The sequence below is a fragment of the Trachurus japonicus genome, chromosome 5 (genome assembly GCF_045865225.1).
Source record: "Trachurus japonicus isolate A0001 chromosome 5, Traja_1.0".
Taxonomy (NCBI): domain Eukaryota; kingdom Metazoa; phylum Chordata; class Actinopteri; order Carangiformes; family Carangidae; genus Trachurus; species Trachurus japonicus.
Window position 1 is genome coordinate 17901523 of NC_140911.1, and position 15258 is coordinate 17916780.

At 40.7% G+C, this 15258-nt stretch overlaps 1 protein-coding gene across 6 annotated transcripts in view; it reads right to left on the bottom strand.

The window, feature by feature from the left end:
* Nucleotides 1-1602: 1602 nt before the first annotated feature.
* cadpsa (Ca2+-dependent activator protein for secretion a) overlaps nt 1603-15258 on the bottom strand; it is a 147189-nt gene continuing 133533 nt past the window's right edge. For all 6 annotated transcript variants that reach the window (XM_085776588.1, XM_085776589.1, XM_085776587.1 and 3 more), the window contains 2 exons: nt 4384-4488; nt 1603-2484 (listed from right to left, as the gene is read on the bottom strand). In XM_085776588.1, coding sequence (XP_085632714.1) covers nt 2314-2484; nt 4384-4488 — 276 coding nt within the window. In that variant the 3' untranslated portion in view covers nt 1603-2313. The remainder of the gene's footprint in view (nt 2485-4383; nt 4489-15258) is intronic.

A 15258-nucleotide genomic window follows, 5' to 3' on the forward strand; every position in this document is an offset into this window, starting at 1 on the left:
CAAAAAAAGTGAGACCACAGGCAGTTAGTGTCTTTTTCAACAACAACCACAAAACTTGTGTTGTCACTGATTCGCCTGGAGGCAGTTTGACACAAGTCTAAAATTAGTGACAATATCACTTTCTTTGTAAAGGATAAATGCAGCTCTCTCATGCTCTAATGGAAGAACTGGTGATAAAAAAAATCAATAATAATCTCTACTGACATGAGTTAATGTTGAGTTTAATAAAGACAAAGCTACTACTTTTAATCTTTTACTCCTGGTGTTTACACTATTCCCTAAATTAAGCCATAAGATTCTAAATAGAGACTTTTGGAAACCCTGTTTTAATTTGCAAAAACAGCCCGCAGATTGTTTTTGGCTCAAAATACTTTGTTTTTTTAATGAAAACTTCTAGATCCTAGTGATGTGATGGCAGTGCCAGTTTATCATATTTCAATTTATCTGTCAACACATACTGTAGCTACTACAAGTTTTCTGAGTACACAGCAAAGGATGAGTCCTTTTAGATTTTATTGACCTTTACATCTGTGCGACCAGCGTTAAAATGTTTCCAGTACTTTAGGTTGTTTGTTCTGCTCTTGGCACTGTGATTACTGTTAGCTGAGCATGTGATTGTGTACGGCACCATTTCCACACAGTTACTTAGTTTCTCAAGTATCAAGGTACTGTCTGTGCATTTGACTGTAAACTTGTCCACATACACAACCGCATCTTTAATGCTAAAGGAAGTAAAGACGAGCTTCCCAGTTCAGTTTTATATATTTTAGAAACAGACTTGGCTGATACCTAACTGTTCTGTACCTACATTTAAGAAGATCAACACACAGTTGCCAACTCTTTCAGCTCTCATCTTTGTATTCACTCCTTGAGCCTGCCTTACATCACTAGCATTTCTAGTAGGACTACCAAAGCATTCTGGGCAAAAGCTGTAATTGATCCCTTGAGCTAACACCTTTTTAGATATGAATCAGGCAAATTCAAGAGCATTATCTAGTTCACCCAAGAAAGTCACATAGTAATGATAATAGTAATAATAATAATAATAATAATAATATGTACGTATGTATGTATTACAATAACATCCATGTGCACTTGTTCAATGCTTTTAGCTTCAAAAGTCACAAAACATTGAACAACAAATGCATTCCTGCACAGACAACATTGGTCTTTCTGTTTGTGTTGTAAGTATTTTGCAACTTGTGTGTTATCAGATTCATGGAAGATGTTCTTTGAATTGTGTTTGTCTTTAGTCTGTTTGTGTGTGTTTTCTTACGATGCAGTGCATTAAGCTCTCAGTGCCACCGTAGAGAACAGACGAAAATCAACACTGTCACATTTAAACACATGAGATGATTTTAAAAGAAATCTAGATTTGACGGTTGAGGACTGATGCAGATCTGTTACAAAGAAAGTAATATGAGCCAATTTCCACTCACTTTACAATAATGAAACATTTTCACAAAGACACAGTCAGACTTGTTCATAGACTTGGAAAAAGAATGGTCATCCGTATTGCTTCAGAAATTTTATTTCGGAAAAATATTTTGAATGTTTTTAGTTTTAACCCAGTTTTGTTTTTGTTTTATTTTTTGTTTTTCTGGATGGTCAGTCTGATCTAAAACTATCGGTTCCATTTAGATCAATCACAATATTACCTCAGTGATAAGTTGATCATGCATTTGTTAGCAGGCTTACAAAAAAAGAAAAAAGAAAAAAAACATTTCATCAATTTCACAATTTCACTTCCACAGTCGAGTACTTTTCTGTAAATGAGGGCGAAGCAACAGTAAAGCTCCAGTACAGAGACTTTGGACAGACATGAAGGTACAATGTTATACTTTTCATGCCTTGAGAAGACTGATATAGACGCACCTGCCTTTTTTATCTATCATGTTATTTATAAGGCTGTTTGCATGATGAGTGTTCCTCGTCACATTTGTGCTACTGACAAGTTTAGGCCGATAATTTGCTCACATCACGATAAATCGATCAGTGATTGATTCAAGGTCCGATCCCTCAGTACTTGGCTGTTCTGACTTTAAAGTTTAAAGCTTAATGAGCAGTGAGAGGACACACTCGGGTCTCTACAGGTGATTACAGACACAAAATGCATTTTCCTCTGGTGTTACTTCTGGCAGAATGATGGAACTATTACCAGAATATAAAACTGACAAAACAAACAATGGAGGGAACAAGTTGAGATGCTGAGTCAGTCTGTTTGGACCTCATGGAAAAACTATGTGGGTTCTCCTGGTAGTACCACTCACCCCCTGAAAAGCTACATCCTTGACATTTTGCAGGCCCTTGGATCTAGTTATCGTCCTCTTCGTCGCTGTCCTTCATGGAAATGCCCTGCATCCCTCCTTCCCTCACTGAGGCGGTGGCTTCTTCCAGGGTCAGACGGTTCCTCACGGTTTCGTACATCTTACTGTTCAACGTGGAGTCCAGCACACCTTGAAGGCGGAAGTCACGGTACTTTTTCTGTTCACAAGTGAAAGAATCAGAAAACAATTGGCAGAACCATTTATGAAACAACGTGACAAAGTCCTATTAGTAAACAGTCCTACTATTACAGGATCCCCTACACTTACCAAAAGCAGTAAGACGTAGAGTGGTGTGTTCTCCAGAATTAAATTACAATGAGACATTAGTCAATGGCTCAGTATGACATAACCAGGATCATGTTGCTTTGAGACTTAAGTGTTAACCAGTGATCTACCCAGCATGTGGTTTACAAGTTCAACAGCTCCAGTTCTGGTGAGAAGGATCCCTGTACACTAACATGTTGTCTTCAGCTCTTTCTTCACACTCTCAGGGAGTCATTATGGGGAGTGAATAAAATATATGTTACAGTGAAGACGAGATGATTGAGACGATTCCAAGTGTGTCATCATTACACGTCGATATCATCACCTCAGTTGACATCAATGAAAACAGGCCTCTAAAATAAAATGGGTCACATCTCCAGGTTTTAAGCTGAGATATTGTAATTGATCGAGGATTTTCTTGTTTATTCTTTGCAGTTTCTGAGTTAGTACTCAACCACCTGGCAGGTAGTGCCACAGTGGCTTAGTGGTTGGTGCCATGAAGTCATTGGAAGATGTTCTGGGTATGAAAAATGGTAAATGGACTAATATGACTTGGCTATTAAGCTCTGCATCAACATTAAGGAAAGGACAGCAACCACTCATGTGGTAGTTACCCTTTGTTGACACAGTGTGTATCCTCCTATGGAGGTTGAATCCACATCTGCTGTTAAGTGATAAACAAAGCATGCATTTCTCAGCCACATTTTAAAAGGGACATTCTGAAACCACTCTGATTTTGCAATTGATTTAAAAATGCAGCTTTCAGGGATGCAGACCCTTTAATTGGGCCATAGCAAGCATCAGTCTTTTCAGGAAATGTTTAAGCTCAAATAGCACAGCTCCCTGGTAACAATGACTGCTGCAAATGAAGATGTCAGGTTCATGTTACATAGCAACAAAGTGTGGAGGTTGTGAGGATGGATGGACAAACAAGAAAAACATCTGGACTGAAGGGCAACATTATGTCATGAACATAATCATTTTAAGGTATGTTTGTTATTGTAACCATGGTGATAAAGTTTCTTCAACATTTACAAAGATTTTTGACCAAAACCGATTCATCACTAAAGCTAACCATGTTGTTTTTGTGCCTAAACAATGCACTCATTTTCCAGAGGGCTGTCACATCATTAAGAGATTAAAAAACTGAGGCTGGTTCAGGATTACATCCATTTGGTCATGTCAGAGGGGAGATACACATGGCCTGTGTGACGGTTTAGTTTGGAGGCTGAGTGACATATTACAATTTAACATAATACAAGTAGATAAAAGCAGCATGATCCAAACCAAAAAAGTATTTTTCCATCTGAAACATTTAAAAATGTGCAATTATATACCAGTGACACTGCAAAACCTGCTAACTCAGGTTTATCTTAGTTCTGTTCAGGCACAGTGTTACTGTGACACTGCCACTTACTGTTAAAACCAAAAACAAATAAATAAAAAGTTTGTCTAACAAAAATATCAACAATTTAACAATTATTACTATTAAATTATGCAGAGGAAGTTGTGAAATGCTAGAATGTTCCAGAGTTGCAATAGACAACTATTCTATGTTTAATGTGACAATGTGCTGAAACTGTTTGTTTTCTAATGTGCTGCCATCCTTGGCCAGGTTTCTCTTGTAAAAGAGATCTTTGATCTCAATGGGACAAACCTGGTTAAATGAAGGTTATGTATATAATAATAATAATAATAATGATTCTGGTTATTCTTAAGAATATTCACTGAACAGTGCCTAATGGAAATACTGTTTGTTATGGTTTAGAAATGTGCAAGTAGCTGTTCTCACCTTGACAATCCTGATGAGAATCTTGAGCTGATAAACGTGGAGTTGAAGGTCCATACGGTCAGTCAGCCATGTTCCTACAAGGTTCATAGTGCTGGTGTACCATTGCTGCAACACACATACAAAACATAGAAGTACCTAATGAAGTCAAAGCTTTTGACCTTGAAAACACACTACAATAATATGGATCATTTTAATGCTCAAAGCCACTAAGACACAACCCTGTAAATAAGCTTCTGTAATCCACCAACTGGGCGCTGGTGTGTTTGGCAGAAAAAGCATTTGATGCACCCAGTGTGTCATCATGACACTGAGTTTCCTAGTTGAAGTGAGGGGCAGCCCCAAGGAGTGAAGCTGACAGATCCTCAACAGAAAGACGTCCCTAATCTGGAGATGTTCATGTCGTGTGGCTCACGAGGCCTCGTTGGAACGTAACAGTGTCCTCTTCAGCAGGGCTTCGGCTACAGCTCACTGATGCCCAGACAGTGTTGCCTGGGACCCAAGCTTGGGAGACAATTTCCTCTCTTGCCATGTGGGTCTCCATCAGTTAGAGTCCCACAGGCTTAGGATCTATTTAAGTCTGGAGTGTGGGCCCCGGCAAGATCCAGCAGCCCACAAGGCGTTGATGGGGATGCTAATGACGAGTAAAGCTTGATATGCTCTTGGCGCACGGCTACACGTTCTGAGACCGCCACAGACTTGTCAAAGTGCATGCAACAAATCTTTTAGTTATCAGTTTAACAATATGCTCCAGACCGTGTTTGATTTTAAGAACTGAGGCATCTCTCCTGATAATGAAGACGTGTCTCTAAAGTCTTCTAAAGACAGAAACGTAACTGATTCAGGGAAAAAGGCTCAAGTACAATATACTCATTTATCTATAAATATGCTCCATGGAAATGGATCAAAGAAGTCTGTCAAAGACAATTTGCAATTGCACCTGTTTCTCCTTTCCACCTCAAATGTAGGTGTGTAGATGCCATTTACATTACACATTGGTGCACTACATTTTTTTTTAATGGGAAATGTTTTTTTGTTGTAATTTTTAATCAAAATTGTGCCATATAAGTGGCCACTGAGAAGCTCTTTTCCTTTGGGGATCCCAAGCATTAGCCAATAATCTAGTCTCTATGTGAAATATTTTTATTATAGGCAATACAATGTTTGATAATGGCAAATGTTGCTGACTGACTGGCTTATGATGATTTCCACCACAGGTCATCAGAAGAGGACTTCCAGTAGACTGAGCTTTGTCTCCATTACAGTAATAAACTACTGTCATTTCATGTTCATCATCATGATTACTAAAGGAGGCAGAGGAATAACTAAACATTGGCGACACCGAGCAGAGAGAGCAGGAGAGGCGGAGGAGAGAGTGAAGTCATTAGTAACAAGACTTCAACTAATCACTACAGTATGACCAACAACATTTCAAACAGAGGGAGTTAGACATAAAGATCTACCTCTGGTAAAAGCCTGGAGTTGAAGTAGAGAAAAAACTAAACTTTGACTGTAAAAAGGCTAACGCCTGAAAAGATAACTGCTAACTGCCTAACTGCCTCTCAGAGTGATCATTTTTCACTAAAGCTGAAATCACTGCTTTATTGCCTTTATTCAGCTAAATACTAGGTTTTCATTCATGTCTCTGTAAAAACTTTGGACATTTAAAATGGTTGATATGGTCTGGACAGAAGAGACTTACAGTAGTTACACAGCAACAGAAAGCCGAAGTATTAAACTTGGAGGACTGCTGACTGTGATGAAGATGGTTTTATACTGACTGCACCAGTACTTACAGAGGGACATTTTATTTCAGCTAATTTTAAGATTAATGCTACACAAGACTGAGAAAGTGATAAAGCACAGTGCAGTTTAGTCAGTTCATACTGGAGTGACGCAACGGACACAATTCAGCCGTAGCACCACATCTGGCCCAGCACTGTTAATGGCGTGTACACAGGTGTTTTAGGCTTCAACCTTGAAGTCTGTCGCTCTGTTTAGACAGGCCTCCTGTAAACAGCGACCTCTGCGAGGCACAGCCAGCTCAGAGCGCAGCAGCCACGCGCAAACTGAGCCGAGAGGCTGCAGATGTTTCTCTGTGGGCCCTGGCTGTTGCCAGTCTAATTGATGGATAATGATGAGCACGGACTGATACTAATAGAAGTCGACTGACTTTCAACAGGGACACAGCAGAGTGGATGCGGGGGGAACGGGAAGGAAATGATGGGGGTCGCAGAGTGTGTATGTGAGTCAAATGGTAATTATTCAAGAGAGATTTTCATCCTTGGAAGTAAACAACTTTAGCTTTTATTTGAGTTTTTTCTTGTTTTGTGAAACCACCCGAACAGACTGAGGTGTGATACAGATGAATTTACTCAGTATCAATTTGTAAATGGTAAATAGTAAATGGACTTGCACTTATATGGTGCTTTTCTAGTCACTCGGACCACTCAAAGCGCTTTACAATGTAATGGTCGCATTCACCCTTTCACACACATTCATACAGCACTGTTCGCAGACAGGCTTTAATCATTCACACACATTCACACAGGGCAGGTGTGGGTTCAGTGTCTTGCCCAAGGACACTTCGACATGCAGACAGGGGGAGCCGGGAATCAAACCACTCCAGTTAGTGAACGACCCGCTCTACCACCTGAGCCACAGCCGCTGTGTATCTGGGCTTTTATGAAATGAGATTTTCACTAGACTACGATTGTGGCAAAATAATTCACCATAAAATATCACCTCAAAATTGTCAAACATGATTGTATTAACACCAGCAAAGGAAGAGGTTTAACATGATATCAATATTTCATTGTCGAACTATCACAGTCAGGGTTAGGGTCAGTACCAGTATATTGCTAAGTAACTAAGCTAATCATCAATAAAAGCGATTCTTGAATCAATGTATTGCAGAGCTACAGAGGCCTCCAGAACAGACAGAGAACAGATCTACATGTAGGTCAAGCTCAGTGTGTGGAACATGGCTGTGCCGAGGCAGTGCTGGGGTGAATCAGTGAGGCAACCCGGTGCCAGCAGCTTCCTATCTTTCGCTGTGTGCCTGTGAAGGCTTCGGCGTGGCAGCAGGCCTGTGATCTCGCCCCGAGCACAACCCCCCGCCGAGAGGCCAGGCCTGGAGTGACTGATCCGCTGACTGGCTGCTCTCCCTCTCCCTCTCTACCATCATCCACTCCTCTGTCGCTTCTCCACCATTTTTTAAGACTTTTGCACCACGCCACACGGCTCCCATCTGCAGCCATTTTTACAGCAGCCATTTTGTGCTCTGCTCCGTTTTATTCCTCTTCCCTTTACGTTTAAGAAAAAAAAAAGAAGCTTGACAGTTATATCGCAAGTTTTCTTACTGCTACGACTGGCATTTTGGAGCTCTATCAAGGACATCTTGTGCAAACATGATGCCTGTGATTTTTATCATCTTTGAGATCTTTTTAATGCCGTTCTGAATGTAGCACCAAAAATGACATGATCCATCAGAAGATACCCATACAACTAGTTTGGATTCTCACCAGACAAAATATCTAACCAAGTTTTTTTTTTCTTTCATTTTTCAAGTATGTTTTGGGTTTTTTGCCTTTAATTGACAGAACAATTTAGAGAGACATGAAATATGAATATCCTCTGTATATGGAGTGCCTGATATGTATATGGATATTTGAGCGTGGTCAACCCAGTGAGCTATGTGACGCTCCATCTAACTGAGTTAAAGAGGCTGTCATGCTGTACAGGTTAAATAGCCTTTTTAAGCACATTTATGTATATAAATGATAAATCCTGTTATCATCTGTATCAAGATGTATGTGATACAACACATGACATACTACTGATGATGGCCCAGATTCCCGCATTTATTTCAAAAGTAACTATAGTTTGCTGTATGACCTTAACTAATGTTCAGTTGCTTCCAAGACTACCAGGAAATATTTGGCTGGAGGAAAGCAGACTTGTTCTTCTAAAAGTTTCTCCATCTTCAAATGGGATCTACTCTCCTTGATGTGTCAGTAGTGTCCAGGTCCAGCTCAAGAAGAGTCCTGGTTGTTCCACACTTCTTCATGTCAGAGTGATGGAGACCACTATACAGTACTTCTGGGAAACCTTCAATGCAACAACACCTTCCTCTTTTTGGTTTCTGCTCTGATCTGCATTGGGAGCTGTGAGACCTGATATATACGTGTGTGTCGCTCTACATTATATCCGATCAGCTGAGTTTACTCCAGGTGGACTCCAGTCAAGGTGTAGAATCATCTCTGAGAGACGATGGAGGAACCTGAACCAAAGATGTCTGAATACTTCTCTCAATGTGAGATTTCAGTTCATACCCTTTTAACGCAGTTCAAAAAAAAAAAAATCCATTGGCTTTGTTTTCAGTCTGTGATTTATAAGATATTGAGCATGAAGACATTTTGAATGCTATGTAGGTGAAAGAACTGTTCTTTTTTTCAACTACTGTAGACATTACAATACATGTGGCAATGATGGCAACGCTGTCACACAGATTTGACAACCCTGCTCCTCTTTCTTTTGTTGAGGGAACACAAATAATTTTGTCCATCAATCAACGACTATCGTGGATTTCAGACAGTCTCTTTGTATCTGTATCTTTGTAAGACATAAATCTCCTAAAATAACATTAAAAACTCATTCAGTTATTCAATCATTAATAGAGAGACAGAGTTCAGCAGACACAGGATAGTACGACTCCAGCAGATGAGAACTGAGCTGTCTGATGTTTCCTCAGCTTGTGTCTCTGATTACTTCAGATCTAGATTTCTGATTTTGGTCATCAGACTAAAATCCTTCACCTGGTTCAAATATATATTTGAAAGCCACTGACGTAAGAAATTCAAACATGACTGACAGTTGGGCCTGATTGGTTTTTCTCCTAAAGTGAAGTATGAGCCTTCAGATTTTCAAAATAAAAGAAAATTAATTTTATTTAAAAAGCTACTGAGGAGTCCTTCATAGAGTGGAGTGTAGTGGAGTCAAAAAGTACAGTATTTGTCTTTAAGTGTCATGGGGTCAAGTAACAAGTTTCTACCAAAAAAAAAAAAGAATCGAGTAAGGGACAGAAACTCAAATATAGTAAATATAACATAGTACTGAAGTAAATGTATGTTGCAACTGTCCAGCTCCGCCTATTTCTCCAGCGATCTTTTCACCTTCTCTGACACGTACTGTAAATGTCTGAACTCTTCACACTGGCTGTCTTCTACAAAAAACCACAGTTTTTCTTCAGACCCTCTGAGGATCTGACAGTCCCTCAGGTCCAAATGGAGACGTTGCAGCGTCTGCATGTTCACAACGTTAAAAGTCCCTGTGGTACTTGCTGAGCTTGTCAAGTGAACAGCAACGGCCCCTTGTGCTTTGTTCCTCTTGGCAGGACATAACAAAAGAAAATGATCAGAACAGAGGAGTACAACCCGGCTCTCCTTTTTTAGGGCTGCATGGGGATCAGCGGGGGGCTAGCACTCGCTGACAGCCAAAACAAGCGTAACATGGCTCTGAATACATAATGCCATAACCCGACAGGGATCAAATCTGTGACATTCTAACGAGTTCCATCTGAAGGAAGGGCCTTCGATCCTTCCACTGCATTATCATTATGTGTGCATTTGTGTGTGTTTTGTCACCTCATAACACACTGATCTGAACCCCTACCTATACACAGGCGACATGCACACCCCGCACAACACCACACACACACACACACACACAGACACAACACACACACACACACACACACACACATATACATCTGCCGGTTCATCCCCCTTCAAGTGAGAGCTGGGAGACAGAGCGACCTCCTGCCCCCATCTGACACCAACCCACCCAATCCTCCGACAACCCCCTCCCGCCACCACGCACACACACACAGACCACGCCTTGAAGCCAGCATTCACACCCAAGTCTTCACATGGCGCTTGGCAGGGGGGCCTGCCACCAGCAGGATCTGATGCAAAAAATGGCACACCTCTCTTACTCTCCCTCCCCACCACCTACTCACCTCTTTCATGACCCTTTTGCATAAATTTGTTGCATAGCATCATGGAGGGGAACTGCCATTTTAAGATCAGAGGGCAAATAACACAAATAACTGGTGGCCTCAAGCTTTACTTTACTGGGACTGCGGTGAGTCTGTTCAGACCTGGCATTAACCGTCCTGTGTTCAGTTCAAACCTTGATTTAAAGGTGTTCAGAAATGGCCGTTTGTCCTGTTTGTTTGCGCCTCCTCCTACGAGTTTCCACAAGTTGCTGCACAAGTTTACCCGAATAGGGAAAACAATTTCGATAGGTCGTTATCGAGCGGGCGGGATATTCAATGTTCGGGGCGAGACCGAGCTCGGTGTGTGTGTGTGTGTCTCGGACGTTTGATTGATGGATGACGGATCCAATAGCAATGGCTGATGAATCATGAGCAACTTGACGCATAATTTGTGTGCCTGCGTTATCCAATGTGAAAAAAACTACCCCACTTTCATCCCGGATTTACTCGAAAATAGAATTTTGCACAAAGTTTGGGCTCCATCGTGAGTTATTACACTAATGTTAAGACCCACGGTGGGCTCAAATTAAATTTTCTTTTCTGAACACCTTTAAATGCTTCTCCACATGTGCCTCAGGTGACTCGTGATCAGATCTCACTTCACCAGATTCTGTTCATCTAAACAGGTATATAGTGTTTTTGAGCCTATCCAACAAACGTGTCACTTGCTTGGCTCATACAGATGAAAGAGAGAGAGTGTGAGAGAGCGAGAGCTAGGCAGGAATCCTAGAATCATTGAATAAAGCTGTTTCACTTTGAAGATCAGTGATTCACAGACAATATAGTTAGTAAACTACCGTATGAAGAAACTGTCAGTGCATGTGGTAATAGTGACACTTATGTGAAGATATCGGTCAAAAAATTATCCAGATATCTATTTACAACAATAAGAAATCCAACATTTCAGTAACTGTAGAGTTGGAGCTCTGGCGGTAGCAGTGAGGCAGCATTGACGTGAAGGCACATGCTTTCTTCCCCGAAGCAGTTCAGTAATGGAAGCAGACACACAAACAACCCCAAAGAAATGTACTGCATAAAACTAGGAGTTAGAGCAGGTGGGTGACACCAAGGTTTAGTTCAAGTTCAAGTTCAAGTTCAAGCCATGTCAAAACTGCAAGCCTTGACTTTGGGGTTTCAGCTTGTTTAAAGCTCCAAGTAATCATCAATATGCTCAGGATGTTGCTTATGGTTTCTTTGCTTAAATTAACCACAAAAGAAGTGAAGAGCATAGAAACACATGCCTGATGAAAATACGGGCGACCACCACTGAGGAGGGGGGGGGGGGGGAGGTCAAAAACAAGCTCCCCTTGATTTTTCCAAAACAATCAGAGTCAGAGCAGAAGTTTGTCAGTTCTGTGGGAGCCCCAAAATGATTGTAAACATATGTAAGTGTCTGTAGACTGTAGAATGATAATAAGACAAGCTTTCATCAAAGGTAGGTTAAAGATGCCGTGAAAGTGCATGCAAGTGAAAGGGGCCAATAAGGCGCGCACACACACACACACACACACACCAAGACACACTAAAACCCTTAGAAAGCCAGCCGATTTGTTAGGTCAGAGGCCTCTCCTTTGTGGGCCCGCTCAGGAGCTTTTGTGCTGCTGAGAGCAAGGAATGTTGGAGCTGAGGAGGGGCCTCACCACAGGGGGTACACAGGGATTACAAGCAACCTGGGACTCTGCCTCTTTCTGCCTCTGCTGCTGCCGCTGTGTGTGTGTGTGTCTGTGTGAGTTTAGGGCTGAGTAAGAAACCATAATAGATGTTGACTACTGACAGGAGAGTGTGGAAGGGCTGATATTTATCATTGGAAACCTGTTATTTGCTGTCTTGTTAGTGTTTTGTTACTGATTTGAACCATAATTTTGTTACTTCGTTGTGTACTTTATTTAACTGTAGTGCATCCATTTCCATTTAAATATTGTTCTCACTTCCCTTTCCACTGGTACTGAATAAAATGCTGATTTGGTGTTTAAAACACTCAGCCTACTGAGGAAATACTCTAAGTACTGTAAGAACTTCAACTTAAAAAGGAAAAACGCTATAAAGAAAACAACAAAAGAAAACTGGTGAGGATCATTGTTTTAATTTGAATAATAGTTCAGGTTTAGCATGCAGTTGAAAGGGTTAATATTTAATGAAAACAATAAGTTAATGTCATCACAGGTTAAGAAACAGAGATGTGATAGTTGATTCCCTGATCATGTAGCAGAGAAAAGCAGTGGGTAATTAACTATCCTGCTAGTATGCTAATAACTGGATGTACTGTACAGTCGCCCTTCATTAATCCTTCACTTCACTGTGAATGAAAAAACATACATGACCTCAGTGCAGTTCTAAGTGTTTCCACACTGGACTGTACGTTGGACCTCCATACTGTCTGAGTACCCACTGAAATGTGTCTATATTAATATATATGTGTGTACCTGAGGTTTTCAATCATAGCTTAAAGATCCAACAAGCAAGAATAAAGTAGCACAATTTCACAGGTGTCCAACTTGTTGAAGTGCAGGCCAGTGCCATGTCCAGAGTGGTGACTAATTCCTCTAATATCAAGTCTTAGAAGAGGTGGGTCCAACGTCTCACAAATTCTGCAGACAACAGTGAAAGCAGATGCCAACAGGAAGCTTTAAACTATGATGTTAACATCACATGTGAATGTTCAGAAGAGAAAAGAAAAATTCACTTCCAAGGACCAAGACTGGGTGGGATTCACGGAATAAGTTAGGAGATGGAAGTGTAGAAATTGTGCAAATGCATTGCACAGGAACATGCAAATGCATAATTTTAGTTTTAAAATAATATAGTTTTAAAATAAATCTTGCACGTTGCAGAAATATACATTGATGCACAAGACTAAATTCCATTATCAACACTGCTGCTCAAAGTGTTGGAGTGAGCAGTTGTCATTACACACGACAGCCTTCACTTCACACATGGACCATCACCACCATTGACAGTGATATACCAGCAAGTGCTGTGTGCAAAGTGCTTCACAATAAAGAATCAAACAAAACAAACCGAGAAAATTAAAGGACATGAAACAAATGGTTGCACAAAAGTAATTAATTGAGATATAAGACGAGGTGCTGATGCCTGAATAACTGCGTGTGTGACAGACTCCAGTCAGAGTAAGTGAAGAGTCTGATGACACAACTTGATGTTTATATGAATGCAAAAGAAATGGAAGTGAAGTCCATGCTCAGATAAATCCTTGATCTCATTCACTGTTTGATTACTGTCAATTACTAACAGTTAATCAGCAGTAATGACTATAGGTGGGATCCCCCTTAAGGTGTGGAAATCTGACCCTCTACCCCTCAACTCTACACAAGAGATTAAATGTCTGTATTGTCATTGCAACACTGGCCATGTATGCAAGTTGAGTGTGTGTGTGTGTGTGTGTGTGAGACAGAGAGAGAAGGAGAGAGAGAGAGAGCGGGAGAGCGAGCATGTCCTGCTGAGACCCAGCTGTGTCTGCAATTAGCAGGAGGCAAGGAATGATGATTGCTGGTGCGGCAACACTAATGCCAAGTGACAGGCTTCCTTGTGAAGGAGAAGAGGGCTGCTGAGTGCCATAAAGCAACATTACTTCTTCTTTCAAACCCACATGCTTACACTGGTGGATACACATAACCCCCGTGTGCACACTCACATAGACCAGGACACAAAATAAGGATAAGGTTGGTGGGGTTTGGAGGGGGAGGGATTTGGAAGGGGCTTTAAATCTGTCTGCAAGACATTATGCAGTGTGGACAAAGGTTTTGTCTAATCCTACCTGAGTCCACTGCTGGCCTATTCTAGTCCTGCTCACCAGCTCCACAGAGAGGCCCATTGATGACAACACTCAATTACCATAGTAACTCACACCCCCACCTTCTTATTAACATCATCATTTATTAAACAAAATATACAGAGTTCTTCTGGCAGTCTAACAGTAGTGGGCTCAGTTAGATATTTAACATGTCTCATGACTCAAGATGAAAATTTAGGGAAGGATGTGATCAGTCTTTTTAATTATTCTCATTCTTTCCTATTCCGTGAATTGGGAGGGAAAAAATATGAACAAATGAGTGAAATTTGTATGTATCAAACATTGAGTGCGGCTTGCCCTGGGATGTTGACTGTGCAGTCATAGTATCAAAGTCTATACCCTGCTTCGTTCTCCCATCACTGTCTACTGTCTTGTTTTTTGTAAAGACAAAGATGCCCAGGGTTTACTTGGACCTCATGCTGCTTCAGCCTCAAATCAGTGTGATGGTATTTAACACAGACATCTGTGTTATGGAAGAATTTTCTCTGTAAAGCTTTAAGATTGTAAAAGTGATGTAGAGATTCCTTAAAATATGACGGACAGGCAAAAGTTTCAGCACATTTATGTAATGACTCACATTTACAGTGTTCGCACCTGACGCATAACTGCAATATTCACTGTTTAGTTGTGGATGGAGGTCTTGGTTGAATGTGATTTCATTCTCTGCCCCCATGTTTGTCTATTCAGCGTATCAGAACTGTGGATTTTGTTCTTCATCTTTTAATTGTTTTAATTGTTTCAATTGTCATTATACTGTATATACAGTATTTAATTGTCTTTTTTTTCTTGGTACTTGGCCTATTTGCTTACTCGGTGTGATGGTACAAAGTATCAAATGGATACCTGGTTAGCAACAGGAGTCGAGAGTCAGATGGTGAACTGTCAAGTCATGTCTCTATGATCAAACACAAAAAAACTCTCCTAATTTCATACTGCTATGGTCAGCCAGAGGTGCATATTAACAAAATAGATTTTCATTTAAATATTTTCTGTATTGAACACAATCATC